This window comes from Populus alba, chromosome 1 (genome assembly GCF_005239225.2).
Source record: "Populus alba chromosome 1, ASM523922v2, whole genome shotgun sequence".
NCBI lineage: Eukaryota > Viridiplantae > Streptophyta > Magnoliopsida > Malpighiales > Salicaceae > Populus > Populus alba.
In genome coordinates this window covers 2613508-2631996 of record NC_133284.1, presented here as the reverse complement: position 1 = coordinate 2631996, position 18489 = coordinate 2613508, and the positions used below count along the sequence as shown (strand labels likewise).

At 34.5% G+C, this 18489-nt stretch overlaps 3 protein-coding genes across 3 annotated transcripts; 2 read left to right on the top strand and 1 right to left on the bottom strand.

The window, feature by feature from the left end:
- Positions 1-2987: 2987 nt before the first annotated feature.
- LOC118061211 (dirigent protein 22) lies at positions 2988-3845 on the top strand. Its single transcript, XM_035074606.2, has one exon. It carries the CDS (start codon positions 3150-3152, stop codon positions 3714-3716), a length of 567 nt encoding a protein of 188 aa, XP_034930497.1. The 5' UTR covers positions 2988-3149; the 3' UTR covers positions 3717-3845.
- Positions 3846-4010: 165 nt separating this feature from the next.
- On the bottom strand, positions 4011-6851 carry LOC118061210 (scarecrow-like protein 3). Its single transcript, XM_035074604.2, has 2 exons — positions 6522-6851; positions 4011-5648 (listed from the first exon to the last, which is right to left on the bottom strand). Exon 2 carries the CDS (start codon positions 5620-5622, stop codon positions 4198-4200), a length of 1425 nt encoding a protein of 474 aa, XP_034930495.1. The 5' UTR covers positions 5623-5648; positions 6522-6851; the 3' UTR covers positions 4011-4197.
- Positions 6852-11819: 4968 nt separating this feature from the next.
- Positions 11820-17466, top strand: LOC118061209 (probable inactive purple acid phosphatase 27). Its single transcript, XM_035074603.2, has 13 exons — positions 11820-12433; positions 12536-12623; positions 14341-14607; positions 14923-15031; positions 15133-15247; positions 15327-15459; positions 15561-15748; positions 15837-16023; positions 16100-16167; positions 16288-16375; positions 16460-16645; positions 17170-17250; positions 17325-17466. The coding sequence occupies exons 1-13, from the start codon at positions 12099-12101 to the stop codon at positions 17379-17381; spliced, it is 1902 nt and encodes a 633-aa protein (XP_034930494.1). The 5' UTR covers positions 11820-12098; the 3' UTR covers positions 17382-17466.
- Positions 17467-18489: the final 1023 nt, after the last annotated feature.

Below are 18489 nucleotides of genomic sequence, written 5' to 3'. Positions count from 1 at the left end.
CAGGTTCAAGACTGGGACTGCTTTCTATTTCAAACCCTTCTATATGGGATCAATGGTGGAAGGTGGGAGGTCTGGCAGGAATATGACTGGTATTTAGAGATTCAAAAGGCTCTCTATTATATGGTGGAGGCGTGGAGCTCTCAGATGCTGTTACAGGCCGGCGTTGCATGGTGAATTGCTGGCTGTGTGAGAAGCTTTGAGAATGAGAGACCAGATCGCTTCCAAAGTGACCCGGTTGAATCAGAAAAATTCAATGGAAGCAATAGCTGCCATATTTTCTGTATCGACCTTGCTCAATTTTGGAGATTGAATCCATAGTTGTATGCAGCAAATCTATCCAGTGTAAAAATCAACTACATTACTAGCATAAGAACCATGAAATTCAAATCTCAATCAGAACATACACTGTGTGATTGGAAGAACACGTTATCTTTATTAGATCAAGCACCAATTTGCTGGAAGTGCACAGCAATGCATAAGGCTGTTAAGAAAGCAAGCATGCTCTGAGAGACCTAGTGATGTGCAATGCACTTACCAGTTTGCCATTATGGATAATAGTAAATGTAGTTCAAAGCGTGCTCTGGATCACCTAAACATCGTGTTCCTCAGGTTTCATATTTTCATGATGGTCTCTTGCTAGAAAAATGAAAAGGTGTTCTTTCTACATTTGGTTGCCTTGTCAAAGTCATCAGATCATTCTATTGCACTTCGGTTCTTACTTCTGATGCAACACCAAGTACAAGTTATCGTTACTTCTCCACTGAAACTCCCCTCCAGAAGCCTAGCTATGTCACACAACTAGCATCAGTTCTCCCTTACCACAATCCTATAAATACCTCCTCTAGCACTGATCAGAAAACTGCACCAAAATGGCTACCTACATTCCTTTCATCTTGTTTTTTGTTGTCTTCTCGACTTTCTTCTCTGCCATTAACGGCAAATTCTCTGAACAGTCCCCTCTTAACTATAACCGTGAAAGGCATGGAGAAAAAGACAAGCCTGCACTTCTACTTCCATGACATTCCTGGTGGAAAAAACCAAACATCTACAACAATTGCTCAGCCCCTAAACATGACTGCAGCTGCCAACTTCCTTGGCAGCACTTCTAGGGCAGATGTCCTGCTGAGAGAAGGGCCAGAACCAATTTCGAAGCTTGTAGGAAGAGCACAGGGAATTTATGCTTTTGCTTCTCAACATAATGCTGTGTTGCTTATGGTGATGAATTTTGCTTTTGTGGACGGCATCTACAATGGAAGTTCCCTAAGTATTCTTGGGCGGAAAGCCATCTTTGATATTGTGAGAGAAATGCCAGTTGCTGGAGGTAGCGGTGTTTTCCGGCTTGCTCGAGGCCATGCCTTGGCAAAGACGTTTTCATTTAATCTAAAGGCAGGAGTTGCTGTCATTGAATACATGTCTGTTGTGCACTTCTGAACGTTTCTTATCAGTTTGCGGTACTATCTTTTCTTTAATTTTACCTACTTCTGCTTGTTGAACGTTTCCACTGTTGTAGCAATGAAATCCTGGTATTTCGTTGCATTTTCTGAGTGGTACTATTCCCTGACGTGGTATCCTATAAATTTCTGTCTTGCATGAAAACTCAACCCTACCAGCTGCACTATTTTTGAATCCTTTAAATAAATTTGATGCCACGTCAAGGCAGCAGCCCTGGGAATTTGGAATGCCCGGGTAAGAATTGCTCACCTTCGAACTGCTGTTCCCTCGTAATGATATAATTGCTACATAAACATATAAACACATGAATCAGTATATATTAAAGAAAATCAACTTGCAGATTTGTTAACATAACATGAATTTCAAGATATATATTGGGACAATGATCGACCCTCTGATCTTAAAACAATTTATTGTCTGCTCTCTGGTATGATTATCAGGTCTACTCAATCTCGAGAATAAACAGAAAACAAAATTCATAAACCTAACTCTCTCAAAATAATTATGAGAAGGAACAGAAAATTTGACAGAAGGGTCGGGATTTGTTGACAGAATAGGACAAAAAATTGAGAGAGAATTCTTAAATAGGAAGGTCTGACAGAGTTAGAAATGACTAACTTCTTCTAGAAAGGAGGCTCATGTCGACAGCAGGCAAATGGCAGGGCACCTTGCTAAATGGGTAGTGGAAATACTCTGCTTCAGGCAGGATGCCAGATTCAAGATCATTTAGAAAAACAAAACAAAAAAAAAACTTGGGTCAGTTTAGTCAGGACCAGCATGTTAAGTTCACCTATGAAATTAAATTTCTGAAGTTCTATTTTCAATCTATTTCATAATCAGTTTGATTTGTATCAAATATAGTTTAACACAGCCTAAACAACAAGCTAACATCAATATTCAGTACTGTGTAATGATCTTGCCAGCTATTTTACATATTCTATTACTGCAGATTTCCATTGCTAGATGTGGAAATGTGAGAATTCCATTTCAAAATGGATGCAAGATCCTTGCAAGACTCCTATTATAAGCTAGTTCTGAAACTGAATGTGATTCTCTCCTATGCAATTTGCTTACATAAACCTGTTACTATATTATAGTAGGAAGAGTACTTCAACTTTGCAGAGTCAGGTTGGAAAATTCAGGTAAAAGTAAAGTAAGCTTTGATGGCATACCCCAATGTAAGGCTGCAAAACCTTGATTGTAAAGCAAGCATGCTCTGAGTGACTTGAGCTGTTGGCCATGTTCAAAGCACTTTCTACTATTCATTATGATGGCATCTTCAGAGATTTAATTTTCTCCAGAATCCACCCAGCCACAAAATAAGCAACCCTGATTGCATATATTATCAATTAATCTTTTAAAAATGTTCTGTTGTTGCAGATAATGGTGTGTCATATTTAAGTAAGAAAGCTTGGTCTTGTTAAATGGCTGAACCAGCTGGGATAGGTTAACCTAGTTAATTTCCTCAAATGCTCTTAACTACATTTTCCATTATTCAGGAAATTTGAGCCCCTCTGAGAGTCATCAAATTCTTGCTCTTGATGCAACATCAAGTTGACGCAATAATTATTTTGCCACATTAGCCCAATTCCAAAAGCCAATCTCACACTACAATATTCATCAATTCTTGCTCACAATCCTATAAATAGACTCTTCCAGCATTCTTTCCCCAACATAGCTCAGAAAAATTATTCCATATGGCTTGTTTTCTTGTTCAAATTCTTGTTCTCTTGTATTTCACTGTTTTCTTGACGTTTTGTAGCACTACTAATGGCAAATTCTCAGAGAAATCCCCAATGATCATATCCACTGAACGCATGGAGAAAATGACTCGCCTGCGTTTCTACTTCCACGATATTCCCAGCGGGAAAAACCAAACAAACATGAGAATTGCTGGACCAGAAAAGACAACAGCTGATAGCTTTGGCAGCACTTTTATGGTGGATAGTCCATTAACAGAAGAGCCGGAACCTAATTCAAAGCTTGTGGGAAGAGCACAGGGCGTGTATGCTTTTGCTTCTCAACATGATGCTGGATTGCTTATGGTTTTAAATTTTGCTTTTTTGGAGGGTACGTACAATGGCAGTGCCCTGAGTATTCTAGGTCGCAGTCCAGTGTTCGATAATATCAGGGAAATGCCAATTGTTGGAGGTAGCGGTCTTTTCCGGTTTGCTCGAGGCTATTCATTGTCAAAGACAATCTCATCTAGTCAAAAGAGCAGAACTGTTGTCGTTGAATACAATGTGACTGTTGTGCATTTCTGAATGTTCTTATTACTAGTGGTATCTGCGGTTCTCCTTTTCTTTTACCCAGTGCCTACTTGTTGAATATGTTCAACACTACTGGGAAGTAAGTATTTTGATTTTCCAAGCAATGTTGTTTAAGAGTTAGAATGATGCATTGTACAGCATCGTTTGCAAGACTTCCATTTGCAAGAAATCTGAGCTTTTCTTTTCAGTTCTGACACAAGAAATTTGCAGGGAAGTTTGATTTTACAGTGTTGATGATTCTTTCTCGAAACCAAACTAAGTTCTAGATTTAGGTGAGTGGAATAGATATCATCCAATCTCTATCAGAAAGTAAATAAGGAAATATTTACAAAAATGTTAAATAAATGGAGGAAATGTTTGAAACTTGCAGTAGAACACTATGCAACTGCACGTTAAGAGTTATCACCCTTTATACATATAACAGTAACAAAAAAAACGAAAGCACACTCCCCATATGTTTGATAATCTCTCAGTCTTACCTCCTGAATCTCCAAGCTGACACAGAGAAAAGCGGTCTATCCTGCCAGCAAATAACTAAACATCCGTTTTCTTCTTTGATTTTATATCCGTCGTAGCCATAACTCTGCAAAAACCTGTTTGCCTGCAGCCTACCATGGTAGCTCAGAGGAATGATCCCGAATCCAGTCAACTCAAGCCTTAGAATCCACTTTTCCAACTTCTCATGCCTCTCCTTTCTATCAGTTCCCTCACAAGCAATGATGTTCTTAATTTCCTCCCCAAATAGCATCTTCTCAACCTTATGCCGCTCTAATGATACTCTTGATACAGTAGACTCCAAACAATCAAATAGCGCAGCATAAAAATTCAATGCTTCTGTGACCCTCTCCATTAAATTAAACCCATTATGATTTGATTCTTGCTCAGTTATCACCATCAATTTTGGTGAGAGACTCCTAAGTGCATTTAGAAAGCTGCCCATCTTTGGTGAAGCAGCAAGAGATAGTGGGGATAATGCTGTGTCAGGACTTGAGCTATAGGCATTAACCACATCTCTCTCAAGCCAATCACCGAGAGTGCGTCGGTTTTGATTAATCTGTACTCTCTGAAAATGGTTAGAGTTTGGATTCTTATATCCTGATGGAGAGTTCCTTCTATGCATCTCATCATCCATTGCCAATAGAGTATGCAGCTGGAGTACAGAACTGACAGCAAGAGCTTCTCCAGTCTTAACACGCAAATTTTCAAGGTCAAGATTCTCTAGTTTGCTCACAATAGGATTGAACTGAAATGGGATGTCCAGCTTTTCAGCTTCTTCTGTCAATCGAAGAGCCATTTGCTCCAACACCTCCTTCTGCTCATGAATACCTGTTATTCTCAAATGAGGAGGGCCTTCAGGCCGTGCACTTAATGTTTGAAGAAGATTTATCCACTGAGCAGGTTCAAATGAATTTAGATCTATGATATGAACCATCTTCTCCCCTTCCATTGCTTCTATAATGGCCTGATTTGTGATCACATATGAAAGCTTTAAGAAGGGAAAGAGCTCAAAGAATAATCTTTGAACAAGAATTTCTTCAGATATCAAAGATGCTTGTTTTGGATTGAGAGCTTTGTGCAAACCCGGCCATCCTTTAAGAATGCGATCAGCAAGTCCTGCGGTGAAGTACGCAGCAATCCGCTGCATTGTATCACCATCAGGAGAGGCAAGATGGGAGATTTGCTCAAGGCCAATATTTGCGTTCTCAATACTACCAGCTGCTACATGGTTCGCGCAAGCAAGCAGAAGATGGATCAGACACAAACCTCTGTCTTCAGATTTCAGCTCCCTAAGCCAAGGGTATGGTGATCCCGTCCCTGGTGATAGTGGTATCCACGGAAAGAACTGAAGAGGTGATGAAGTTACAGATGATGATCCTTCTTCTTGGGCCATTCCTGCCATTAACTAACAGGCCCAAACTCACTACCCTGGACAACAAAATATGACATGAAAAATAGTCCAGAATAAGTCCAAACTTGATGCATAAACCACGTAACTTATTTCTATGTAAAGATTATCCCAAAGGAACCACTGCAAAAATCGGAAAAACAAGAACATAAGATATGATCTTTTCTTTCACGTAGCTCGGGTTATTAAATGACAACAACTTCCATGATCCTGGTAAGATTGTTGGATTAATCTAAGTTAAAAGATTTTAATCTCAAAATTCAGTTTTTGCTTTCTTACATCTTCCAAAAGACTAATCAAAGAATGCTAGAATACCAAAATACACAAATGCTAAATATAAGGGAAGACTCTAGCACTCTGCTTCCAAAGTTCCAAGGCATTAGATGATTGAATTTATAGGGGGGGAAAAGATCCATGACAAGAAATCTGAAGAAAATTAACACTACTTGTTACTAAGAAGCAGAGAAAAGTTAGCAGAACTAGCCAAATAGCTTTGTAAAGCTAAACTCAGAGAAGTTTTTCTTAGTCTAGGAATTGAGAAAATTGAACTCCAACATTTTCTCAGAGACCAAACAGAAACAAGGAATTGCCTGACAAAGATCATTCAACTCTTAAAAGTAAAACGTAAAGAACCCTCCAGTAAGAATCTTTCTCAACAATCACACCAAAGATTCAAACAGTCCATTTCCATTTTTTCCCCACACAATTCTTCTTTAACCAAAACAGAGCAAGAAACCAAACTAAACATTGAAAACATACACAAAAGCAAGCTCTTTCTACTAAAAATTAAAGCAAGCTAAACCGGTTTACGTTTTGTTACACAGACAAATAAAAATAAAAAACCTTCAAATTTAGTGCAATAACGTTAAAACATGAAGCAGAGACGGAATTACCAGGGAGAGTTCACTGGTTTCCTCCTGTCAATAACTGTTCAAAAGCAGCAGTGAATCAAAATCCACAACTGGGTTTTGAAATTCACCAAAAACTCACCAAAATCACTAAAGAAAGTTTCAAGGTTGGTCCCTCAATTATCCTAATCCATCAAAGAGAATCAAGAGCTCTCTGCTCTGTTCTGCTCTACTCTACAAAGGTTTTCTTTCTGGCCTAAGCTTTTGCTTACAAAATGAGCTTTGAATTGGTAATTAAAGCTCTCTACTTTTAGAGGACTTTCCACGTCTGCTTTTGAGACAAAACAAGTGGTTGTTTTTGTCACTACTTGTTTTGTTGTCCATTGGGGGGATCACAAGGAATAATGGAATTTCTTGAAAAACAGAGTCCCTTAAATTATCTCTCTCTCTAAACTTTGTGTTGTCTGCTTCTGTCCCTCTCTAGAAATATTCTTGTCATCTTGTGAAGTGGATGGGAATAAGAGCTGGCCAAAAACTTGTGTTTTATGCTCAAACGCAAGAACTATACAAGGATGCCCCAACAAAGCAAAACAACACCCTTGCTTGTTGCTTAGTGGGTGATAGTGGCAATTGCAAAGCAAGCCATAGCGAGTGCCAACAAAACCACCATTTGTTACTTTTCAAAGGGCATTACACCATTAGACTAAGAGACAGAGAGTTGCCTGTGGAAAAACCAAAAAGTTGATAGAAGCTTTTAACTTTATGTGAGGAGCCTTTGGTAGGAGTTCTTGGAATATCTAGTCCCATTCCTCGTTCAAAAATGAATGCTTGAGATAACTACAATTCGGTCCCAAATCTATTTGATTGTTCACAAATGAGTTCTCATTCTTCAAAATCTTTGCTAATTTTTCCCTTAAACCTATGTGTTTTCGAGCTTGAATGTAGGGGTTGGATATGGATATTAATCCTAGTGTCAAATTTGTCAAATTTTGAATTTTAAGATATAGATGCATGATTTTTAAGTGTCCAAATTTTAAATAAAATTGTAGAGAAGATTTTTTTATCATACGATGAACATTCACAAAGTACTTAGAAGTCCAAAGTTTTTTCTTGCTATTAAGTTGGGTCTAAAATCCCAAAAGTAAAAAAAAAAGTTAGTGCACCATCCGATTTATGTTATTTGTAAGTTTAAATATCTAACAATAAAAAAAAAAAAGTGGATGATATACAATTTTATTGTCTTATTTTTCTCTTTCAATTCAATATTTAATAAATATACTAAAACAAAATCCACGACGAGAGCTCAAGAGAAAATTAGAAATTTACAACATTTTAAAGATTTAAAATTAGCTTGTTAAAAACTATATAGGTCGGGGATTGATTTGTAGTTTCTTCTAAATGTTATATATATATATATATATATATATATATATATATATATATATATATATATATATATATATATATATATATATCACATTAAACCAAATCATCATAGGCCATGTAATTGTGAGGCTAGTGGTATAACACATCATTGTACTTCGATAAGTTGAATATATATTTAAGTGGGAGTTACAACAACATTTAACATGACACCCACTTACCTAATGGTGAATTGTTTTCTTCTTTTCTCACTTTATTGTTGTGATTTTATTCTATTTAATGGTGATAATCATACCAATGACAATAACAATCACTCCTTGATTGAAGGATGTTCCCATTAGTGAATAATTTTGTAGTTTAAGTTACAAAGAAAGTTAATTTAATTTACAACACATTAATTCATGTTTACTCGAGAGTTTCTTTTTTAGTTTTATTTTTTTAATTATTGCTTTATCATATTTGATATATATGTTTATTATTACGATGTTATTATGATCTAAGGTATTTTTCAATTAAAAATATATTGAAATAATATTTTTATTTTTTTCAACATAAACATATTAAAATCATCCAAAATACTTAAAAACATATTAGTTTTTTTTTTAAAATGAAAAACTATTTTAAAAAATAGATTTTAACGAAAAACAAACACTAACTAATAGATAAAGAATTAAGACCATGTAATATCTTATAATATAAAGCATCTTGTTTTCAAACTCATCTAGTAGGTAATCTAGTGGTAAGAGTTTTGGATCAAAGTATTTGCTCCCTTTGTGATTTTAAGTTCAAGCTCTGTGGTTGATAATATGATGATCACTACAAACATATATAATTATTAATTTCAGAACTTATGTGATAAATCAACATATGTATAAGTTAATCCAAACAATCAAATTAATAATAATAAAAAAAATTAATAATAATAAAAAAAAGTATCTTGTTTTCAATAAACGTTGCATTACAGCAAAATGCTATTGGATTTGAGGAAAAGGAAGAAGTATATGCTAAACTCTTGAACCTGGAGACATTTTTGATTGATAACTCAAGTTAAAGAGAATTAATGCTTGACAAGATGGGGAAGTTCTTGACTAGAAAAAGTGAGAGCACAAATTTGACAAGTCTTCTTAAATTTGTCATATTTGCACACAGGAAATCGAATCATCAGTTGACCAGGTTTGCTCATATCCATCACGTTAATATCAAATTAGGTTGGCAAAGGGTCAAAAATCAATAAAAAAACACTCACTAAATACAAAATTGAAATCAAGATTCACGTTAGGCGCTAGCGTGGTGTGCAATTTCAAGGTCTAGTTATTATCTTCAATGGAGGGGTTTTGATTTTACGCGTAGACACACTAGTATTCTCTTGGTATTTCTTGCTTAGACGAGCTTGAGAGATCTACAAAAGAAATTGATTTTTTATTATTATTAATAAAAATATCTGAATTAACTTACATATATCAAAATTAATTTTATAGACCCTAAAACTAATAATCATATACACTTCCAATAATCATATATAAACATAATCATATATAAACAACGAAGGACTCGAACGTAACATATAAAACAACTCTAAATAAATCGATTCTTTCTCTCATGGAAGGTAGCTTCTTGTCTTGAACGGGTCATCGGTCATAACAATGTTCAGTGGGGGTGTTTTCAAGGGAATGCATTTAATTGCCATTTTGTACCTTAGTGGCCGGGCATGGCAGGCAGGGGCTTGTGTAAGAAAAGTTGCCTAGAATTCAGCTAAACCTCGGAGACTGCATCAGAGGTAATAGACTCGAGTCAAGAAATGGAGGACCCACGATCAATCGTGATGTGATGAAGGAGTTTGGCTACTTCTTATTTTCCATCTTAATTTGGACAGATTCTCTTAATTTAGCCAAGAAAAAACGTTGGCGGAGTATGAGAAAAGGAACATTTGACAAAGGAGAAAGGCTTAACGAAGAGGACAACCTCTTTGTCTTCAATTGAGATGGTCTAATGTTTTAAGTCTTGTTTGGGAGCTTAGTCACGGATTGGAAATTGTGAAATATAAGACAAGGTTTTACTCTTAACCAATTATCAACTTGCTCTTTACCTTGTTATTTATTAGCTTGCTATTGCTAATGAGAATCTAAATAATAATAATAAAATTCGATACCAAAGTTAGAATTACAAATAAAAAAACTATGCAATACGACTAACTAACCACAATTACAAAACTTGTTTGGGCTAGTAGGTCAATTCGGTGACTTGTCGATGTAACTCATCGAGTCAAAATAATAATAAAAAAATAACTTGTTTAGCCCTTTCAATTTTTGATGGGTTGTTTCTAGTTTCGAATCATGTACAAGTGATAAAAGTTGGGCCTGGAGGAAAAATATTATGGATCCCTGGGGCTGTAAGGGCAGAAGACTCCATTTTCTGTGTAAGATATGAGGCCTTCGAATGAATTGATGGATCTTCGATGAACTGATCTTCGAGCTATATATTGCACTGTTAATCTATCAGTCCAAGAGGCTCAGGTCCAAGATTAAAGAAGACCATCAAACAAGAATATCTAATATATTCATGGATCAGTATAGCACTTGCAAGCCCATGCTCAAATCTCAAAATTTCCTTTTTGAAATACCAAATTTTTGACTTTTGAGTTCTTCCCATTTGTCCTCTTGACTAGGATTTTGCATTTATGCTCTCAAAATTACCATCATCCTTCAATGTGTTTGAGGATGTTTGAGAGTGTGGTAGCTGTTACTTTTCAAATAGTTTTTCGTACCGAAAAGCATGCCAATAATGTTTTTTTATTTTTTAAAAATTATTTTTGATATCAGCACATCAAAACGATTTAGAAAGTACAAATTGTACTTAATTTTAGCAAGCAAATTTTTTTTTTTGAAATTTTTTAAAAAACAGGTTGAATCACAATGCCAAATGGGCATAAATTGGCTACCACGAGGCATGGTATCTGCGTTTTCTAGTATCATTACATTTTTTGCTATTGTCTCTTGTTAACAAAAATAAGATAGAAAAACACTCCTTTTCCTTAAAAAAAAAAACATATTTTTCATGTTTTAGGTAATGTCTAGAGAAATTTTATGTTATTTCGAGAGTAATTAATGGTATTTTATTAGTTATTTCTTGAATTTTCTTTCAAAAGAAAAAAGAAGATGCAACTTAGAAGAGAGAAATCTTAAGTAAATATATTTGTTATTTTTAGGAGTTTTTTTTATGTTTATTTTTAAAAAATAGATATAAAAAATAACTAATAAAAAATCAACATAAAATTTGTCATATCTTCGCAACAGAAGCAAAGAGAGAATCTAGAAAGTTATGCCTTCAACGTTATTGTAGAGAATGACCAGTTTTTTTTTTTTTTTGGCAATTCTTTTGACATTTACTCCAATGTAGCTGGGCATGGTGCGTACGTTATATTTTGACTCCTGATGGTGTTCCATGCTTGCTCAAGATTGTGTTCACAAAGGGATATATACACATACATACACGCACCAACTTATAAGATCACAACTATATTTTATTATTAAAGTAAAGTTTTCTTGATTTAGGAGTTTGTTTTTGTTAAAAATGAATATAAATCATATTTTTGGATTAAGATGGTTTTTTGATAATTTTATAAATTTCTTAATATTTTAAATTTTAGTTTATTATAGCCTTAATAATAAACTGGCTAAATCAGTAATATCTTGATTATTATAAAAAGATAAAAATAACTTAAGATAAGTATATTAAACTTTAGGGAAGTTATTGAATTTCTCTAAATATATCTGCTGGTATTATAGTGCAGGACCCTTAATGTGTGATTAATTAATTCTAAGAAATATCATAACAAATTAAATTTGAAGCTATGAAAGGAAAAAGAAAAAGAAAAATCTAAAATAATCTCCATACATCACGGTGAGAAGGAAAGTTAATGTATGATTTATACGAAGCTGCCATCCATTACAGCGACCTTAGCCAAGTCTACAGAGATTAGAAAGCTCTCTCATCGTTTCTCACGTTTGCCATCAATATAACCAACAACATTTCGTAAAGGAACAAAAAATCTCCCACGTAATATTCCTGTTCATGTCAACATCCCCATTTGTTTCTCTCCATAAATTCTCACAATTACTCCCATCGTTCTAATTACCAATATCAAGATCCCAGCGCTACAAATGGCACACCAGGTATGACAGCAGAGGGCACACAACCTGGATTTCTTTCCCTGGAAATCAACCCCAAGCCTTCACCACCATGAAACCCTCAACATCTTCTTCTTCTTCTTCTTCGGTTCTAAGTTCTTTCCTCGTTTTGCTAGCCTTCATTCCCTTTTCTTCCTCATACTTGCTGCCTCCGTCGATCATTGGATCAACTGTTGAGCACCAGAACCATACAGCAATATCGAGTTTTCGAGTGGTAAATAGAAGAAACTTAATTCAGTGTCCCGACCCCAACCCTCACCTCCAGATCAATGTTAGCTCAGAAAACAGCCCTTTATCAGACGATGAGTATGTCAATGTCACCGTCAGTGGAGTTTTTCATCCTTCGGATGGTGACTGGGTTGCCATGATATCACCCTCTGATTCCAAGTAAGATCTTGCAGTATACAATATTATTATATTCTCAAGCTTGCATGTATGTATCTGTGTGATGGTATGGATGTTTACTTGGCTCTAAATATTCATTTGCAGTGTCAAAAGTTGTCCTTTGAACAAAATTCAATACGTGCAGACTGGTGATATCAGTAAACTCCCTCTACTCTGTCATTATCCTGTGAAGGTAATATTTATGCCATGTTTTGATTCAATAATCGGCTTAAAACCCTTTTTTTTAATTATGAATAACTTGTTTTTTAATCAATTTATATAGTACTGATGTGATTGGATTTATCAGTTTAATTAAATATGAATTAACGTCCATCTCTGTTGAATTTATGGAGGTATACAAGTTGCAGAATGAGATGCTTCATGAAGAACCAGCCATTAATTAATATATATATATATATATATATATATATATATATATATATATTTTACTAGTGGTGCATGCAATATCATTTTACTTGTCACTTTATCTTAAATTTGGAAAAATTATTGGTTGAATCTGATTTATTAATTAATTTAATTAGTTTATGAACTAATTCTCAATCATATAAAAACATAAAACTATAAATATTTTATTCACTTCACCAATGAATATGAAAGTCAATTACGAGGGAATTATTTGAAGATTAATCGAGTATTATCCATATAACTTAGATGAAATATGTGTGTGTGCGTGTATTGAGGTTCGATCGACTAAAATATGTGGCATTTATATTATTTTTAAAATATATATTATTATTATAATAGAAAAATATGTAGTACGTATGATCCTAAACTGAAAGCAAAAACGATCGATGATGTCACGTCAAGAAACTTAAAATCACCACGCAATAGAGTAGACCAGCTCATGGGACAGTGACTTGGCCAATACGGTAGTGTTGCCTAACCAAATTAAATGATTTTTGGTATCATTCAATAAATATTCCCCTAGCTAATTATTCCGGCCTGTGTTTTATACTTTGACGCATGCATACCTGCGTTCACAATTGTGAGCACAAGGTTTTAATTATAGTTGTTGGATTCGACTACACGGATATTCTATAAAAGAAATCTAGCTAGGTTATTAAGTTAGTAGGTAAACATTTTTTATTAATATTCCTCAATCTGTTTTTGATAATGTTAAAATTTTTATTTTGATTCAATTAAAAGCTTGTTTGACAGTGTGGTAGCGGTTGCTTTTCAAATAGCTTTTCGTACCAAAATACATGACAATGATGTTTTTTTATTTTTTAAAAATTATTTTTGACATCAACACATCAAAATGATCCAAAAAATACAAACCACACTCAATTTTAGCAAAAAAAAAAATTCAAAATTTTACAAAACACAGGTAGAAACGCAGCCCCAAACACTACCTAAAAACTTAATTTGAGTTAGGTTTTGGATTTGAAGTTTTCGAGTTAATTTACCAATAAAACTGAGTTCAAAAATTGTTTTCCTTGAAAAACTCTACAAAACTTGTATGTGCTCGATCTTCGACAGATTTTTCTATGAGTTGAGCATCGAACAAGAAGTCCTTATGAGTAGGCAAATTATATATTATATACAGTATTCATTTTCTAGGAGTACATGTCTTGTATGTTTTCCACTAAGACTGCAATATGCAAACCCTATATTTTTCTTTCCATAATTCCCTTTCGTCACGACGTTGACCTTCAAATTGAAAATACTAGAGCTTCAAATACCACCACTAAAATTTCTCAAACCTTTGACCTGTATATTTTGCTGCTATGTATTTTTACATTGAACATTAAGGGAACCGAATTTAAAGCTTTGACCTGTCATAATTATTTTTTCAATCCAAAACAAATGAGTTTTGCGCAACATTAAGAGAAGGATGTCAGCATCTTAATTATTGTATAATTAAGATTTTTGATTCATCGAAATTGCAGGCACAATACTTGAGCAATGATCCAAGCTATCTGAAGTGCAAAAAGCAGGAATGCAAGAAATACAACAATACTGTTTGTGAAGTGGCAACTTGCAGTGGTACAATATCATTTCATGTCATCAACATCAGGACTGATATTGAATTCGTGTTCTTCGCTGGAGGTTTTAAAACACCTTGCATTCTTACAAGGTCTGCCCCCATGAAGTTTTCCAATCCAAACCAGCCATTACATGGACATGTTTCAAGCACAGATTCCACAGCAACGTCGGTACGTTAAAGGCTGTAATACTTGTTAATGTTGCCAAGGTACTAGGCCTCAACTCAATAGTCAGAATTGCACTGATCTTGTCCTCGCTCGAGGAGCCACCTGCATTAATTACTTTCGCTGTCATGCGATAGAGTCATTCTTGCAACTTTATCATCTCACGGTTGGTTTTAGATTGAAATGGTTCTGATATTAAATCATAACTTTATCATTTTTATTTACTTAAACTTGAGTTGAGATGATTCTTTGACGCCATGTACCATGAACAAATGTTTTTTTACATGAATTAACTGCGAAGCTTCTTCCCTTGTGTCACAGATGAGATTAACATGGGTTAGTGGGAGCGAAGAACCTCAAGAAGTACAGTATGGAGATGGAAAAACAATGACATCAACAATTACAACATTTTCACAAGATGATATGTGCAGTGAGTTCTTCATTCTTTTTTTTTTTTTTTTGGTATGTTTTGGTTTATAAACGATTTGTGTTATGATTTTGAATCTTCTGATGAATGGATGAAATTTACAGCTTCGGCTCTTCCGAGTCCTGCCAAGGACTTTGGGTGGCATGACCCTGGATTCATTCATTCAGCAGTCATGACAGGACTAAGACCTTCAACCGCATTCTCCTACAGATATGGAAGGTACCCAACTATTGAAAATGTCAAAAAAAAAAAAAAAAAAACTCCCAGTAAGGAATTGACCTTTATTCTTCTCATACAGTGATTCAATTGGCTGGAGTGATAAAATCCAGTTTCGAACTCCACCTGCTGGCGGTTCTGCAGAACTAAGATTTCTTGCATTTGGTGATATGGGGAAGGCTCCTCTGGATCCCTCTGTCGAACACTACATTCAGGTAGAAAAATGGTTATTACTTCAGTAATTTAAGCTTATCAAGATGGTTATCGAAGTTGGTATTAATGTACTGACCGATATTCATAAATTATGATCATGTAGCCAGGATCTCTCTCGGTGATCAAAGCCATGACAGACGAGGCAGAATCCGGAAATGTAGACTCCATTTTCCACATTGGAGATATAAGTTATGCAACAGGATTTTTAGTTGAATGGGATTTTTTTCTTCACCTTATAAGTCCTCTGGCTTCTCGAGTGTCTTACATGACCGCAATCGGAAACCACGAGAGGTTACTCTTTCACCTGAATATTTGAACCCTCTTTTTGCAGTATCAGAATTATGTTTATAGGGATTAATCACTGCACAAATGTATTCAGAGATTACATAAATTCTGGATCTGTGTACAAAACTCCGGATTCGGGAGGAGAATGTGGAGTTGCTTATGAGACCTATTTTCCAATGCCAACCTCAGCAAAGGATAAACCATGGTACTCTATAGAACAAGGACCTGTTCACTTCACAGTCATCTCAACCGAGCATGACTGGACTGAAAATTCTGAGCAGGTCTAGCCAGAACTAACCTTGCATGATCTTCAATTTTCTTTTGTGTTTTTGTGAGTGACATAGTGGACTCTTGCAGTATAAATGGATGGATCAGGACATGTCTTCGGTTGATCGATCGAAAACTCCTTGGCTAATTTTTGCTGGGTAAGCTGAATTTAGCATCATATATGTTACTTTCCTGAAGGTTATAGAGCCATGTTTTCATTTTCTGATAGATTTGAGACAATCGATTTAATTTGAAAGACCTTTACAAATCAAATGCAGACACAGACCAATGTATTCCTCAGCTGGTGGATTTAGCACCGACGACAAATTTACAAAGGCTGTAGAACCATTGCTGGTGCAGTATAAGGTTAGCTTGATTCACAGGTTGAATATAAATTAGGGTTATTTCCTTGTTGCTCTCTGAATAAGTAACCCTGTTGGCATGAACCAGGTTGATATGGTTCTCTTCGGCCATGTTCACAATTACGAGAGAACATGTTCTGTTCATGAAAGCAATTGCCTGGCCATGCCTTCTAAAGATCGAAATGGTTTCGACACATACGACCACACCAATTTCAGTGCCCCAATGCAAGCAGTTATTGGTATGGCTGGCTTCAGTCTGGACAATTTCTCACAAGTAAGTTGATCCGTGATCATTTAATCCACATCAACTTTAAATTGAAAAACCGTTTGGGAACACGATTGAAACCTTGTTCCTAAAAAATTAATTTTTTTTTTTTACTAAAATTTAATATGATTTTTATGTTTTAGATCGTTTTGATGTGCTGATGTTAAAAATAATTTTTAAAAAATAAAAAAATATCATTGACATGTATTTTGACACGAAAAGTTATTTGAAAAACAACTGTTATCATACTGCCAAACACACTCTGAATAGATGCTTACCTTATTAACCGCAAATAACCATGGTTATCGGTCTGAACCGACCCAAGGCTTGGGTAAACAATGTCGCTTTCAACAAAAATTAAAAAAAATCCTTGATGTTGACCCTGCCGAATCTCACTCGAGCTTGGCCAAAGCAACCAGATCGTCTAACTAAATTAACCTCAAAACAATTCAAAATAAAACTTGGCTTGGATTGCCGAGTTATCAGATTGGTCCATCAAGCCAACTTTAATAACTATATGTTTATGTGGACAGCCCGGGAGCTGGAGTTTGGAAAGGATTTCTGAATTCGGGTATCTTAGAGGGCATGCAACAATGGAGGACATAAACTTAGAGGTCAGTATACCCAACTTCATGAACAAAGTTAGTATCGAAGCCAATCTAAGTCATATCATTCATTGTTTTCGCAGTTCGTGAATTCAAATACTAGACAAGTTGAAGACAGCTTCCGCATCACCAAAGGATAAAAATAGATAGATGTAAATCTGTATGTCCACACTCATGTTTGTATACTTCAATCTCTTCATTATAATAAAAGCTTTTCTTCTCCAACCAACTGTTATATGTTTATAAAATATTTGCAGTAGCTGTGACTTTTATTTCTTATGAAGGGGATTTGTAGATGTTCTTAGACGGAATTATCGACTTAAGAGCTTATCACTTATCATCCATGTAATTGATTCAATATCCAGAGTTTTTTTTATAAAAAAAAGTTCCCAATATTATATTCTTTTTCACTCGTTCTTGAAGAACAACAAATTAAAATCCTATTCTAATTTCTATAATTAATCTTGATTTGTTCACAAGCAAGGAAACAAATAACAAACAAATCAATCTACATTATTCTGCAAATTCCTCTCCTTGATTTTTCTTGGTTTCCTGGCTTGATTTTCTTAATAAATTGATTTTATTTTAACTAGACGATAAAAAAAAAAAACAATGATATTAAATAGACAGATTTAAAAAAGAAAAAGATCACAATACCTTAAAAATAAAATAACAATGAAAGCATGAAATTAGATAAAAAAAAATAAAAAAATTGAGCATAGTCAACATATAAAAGTTGAAGAACATATATAACGGGAAAAAAAATTAACTAAACAAATTAAAAAGATTTGAAATAATAAAAAATAATAAGAGTAAAAATCAAAATAAAAAGTAAATTAGAGTATAACTAAATTTTTTCAATTAAAATATTAAATTGAAAATAAAAACAACTAAAACAAAAAAGGAAAAAAAAATAAAAGAATGAGGAGAAAATTAAAAAAAAAAAAAAAAAAACACAACATAAACTTAAACTTGGTTCGAAAAGTGAGATTGAACCAGAAAGAAAGAAAGAAATAATTTTGTTATATTAAAGCTGATATGAGAATACTCTTTACCTTTAATATAAAAAAATAAATAAATAATTATAAACCCTAGACTCACACCATATCGTCCACCTCAACAACTAGCTAGCTAAAACAAAGCAAGCAAAATCCTCACTTGTCCCTTGAATCCCTCGAGTGTTTGAATCTTGAAGTGTTTCACATGTTAGGCATTTCAACAGCAAAAGCATATTATCTGCCAAATTAT

Excerpts from the sequence above, each read along its gene's own strand:
- LOC118061211 (XM_035074606.2), top strand. The coding sequence starts at position 3,150 with ATGGCTTGTTTTCTTGTTCAAATTCTTGTTCTCTTGTATTTCACTGTT.
- LOC118061210 (XM_035074604.2), bottom strand. The coding sequence starts at position 5,622 with ATGGCAGGAATGGCCCAAGAAGAAGGATCATCATCTGTAACTTCATCA.
- LOC118061209 (XM_035074603.2), top strand. The coding sequence starts at position 12,099 with ATGAAACCCTCAACATCTTCTTCTTCTTCTTCTTCGGTTCTAAGTTCT. Across the intron at positions 12,624-14,340 it reads TCTGTCATTATCCTGTGAAG|GCACAATACTTGAGCAATGA; the intron begins GTAATATTTATG and ends TCGAAATTGCAG. Across the intron at positions 15,032-15,132 it reads TTCACAAGATGATATGTGCA|CTTCGGCTCTTCCGAGTCCT; the intron begins GTGAGTTCTTCA and ends TGAAATTTACAG.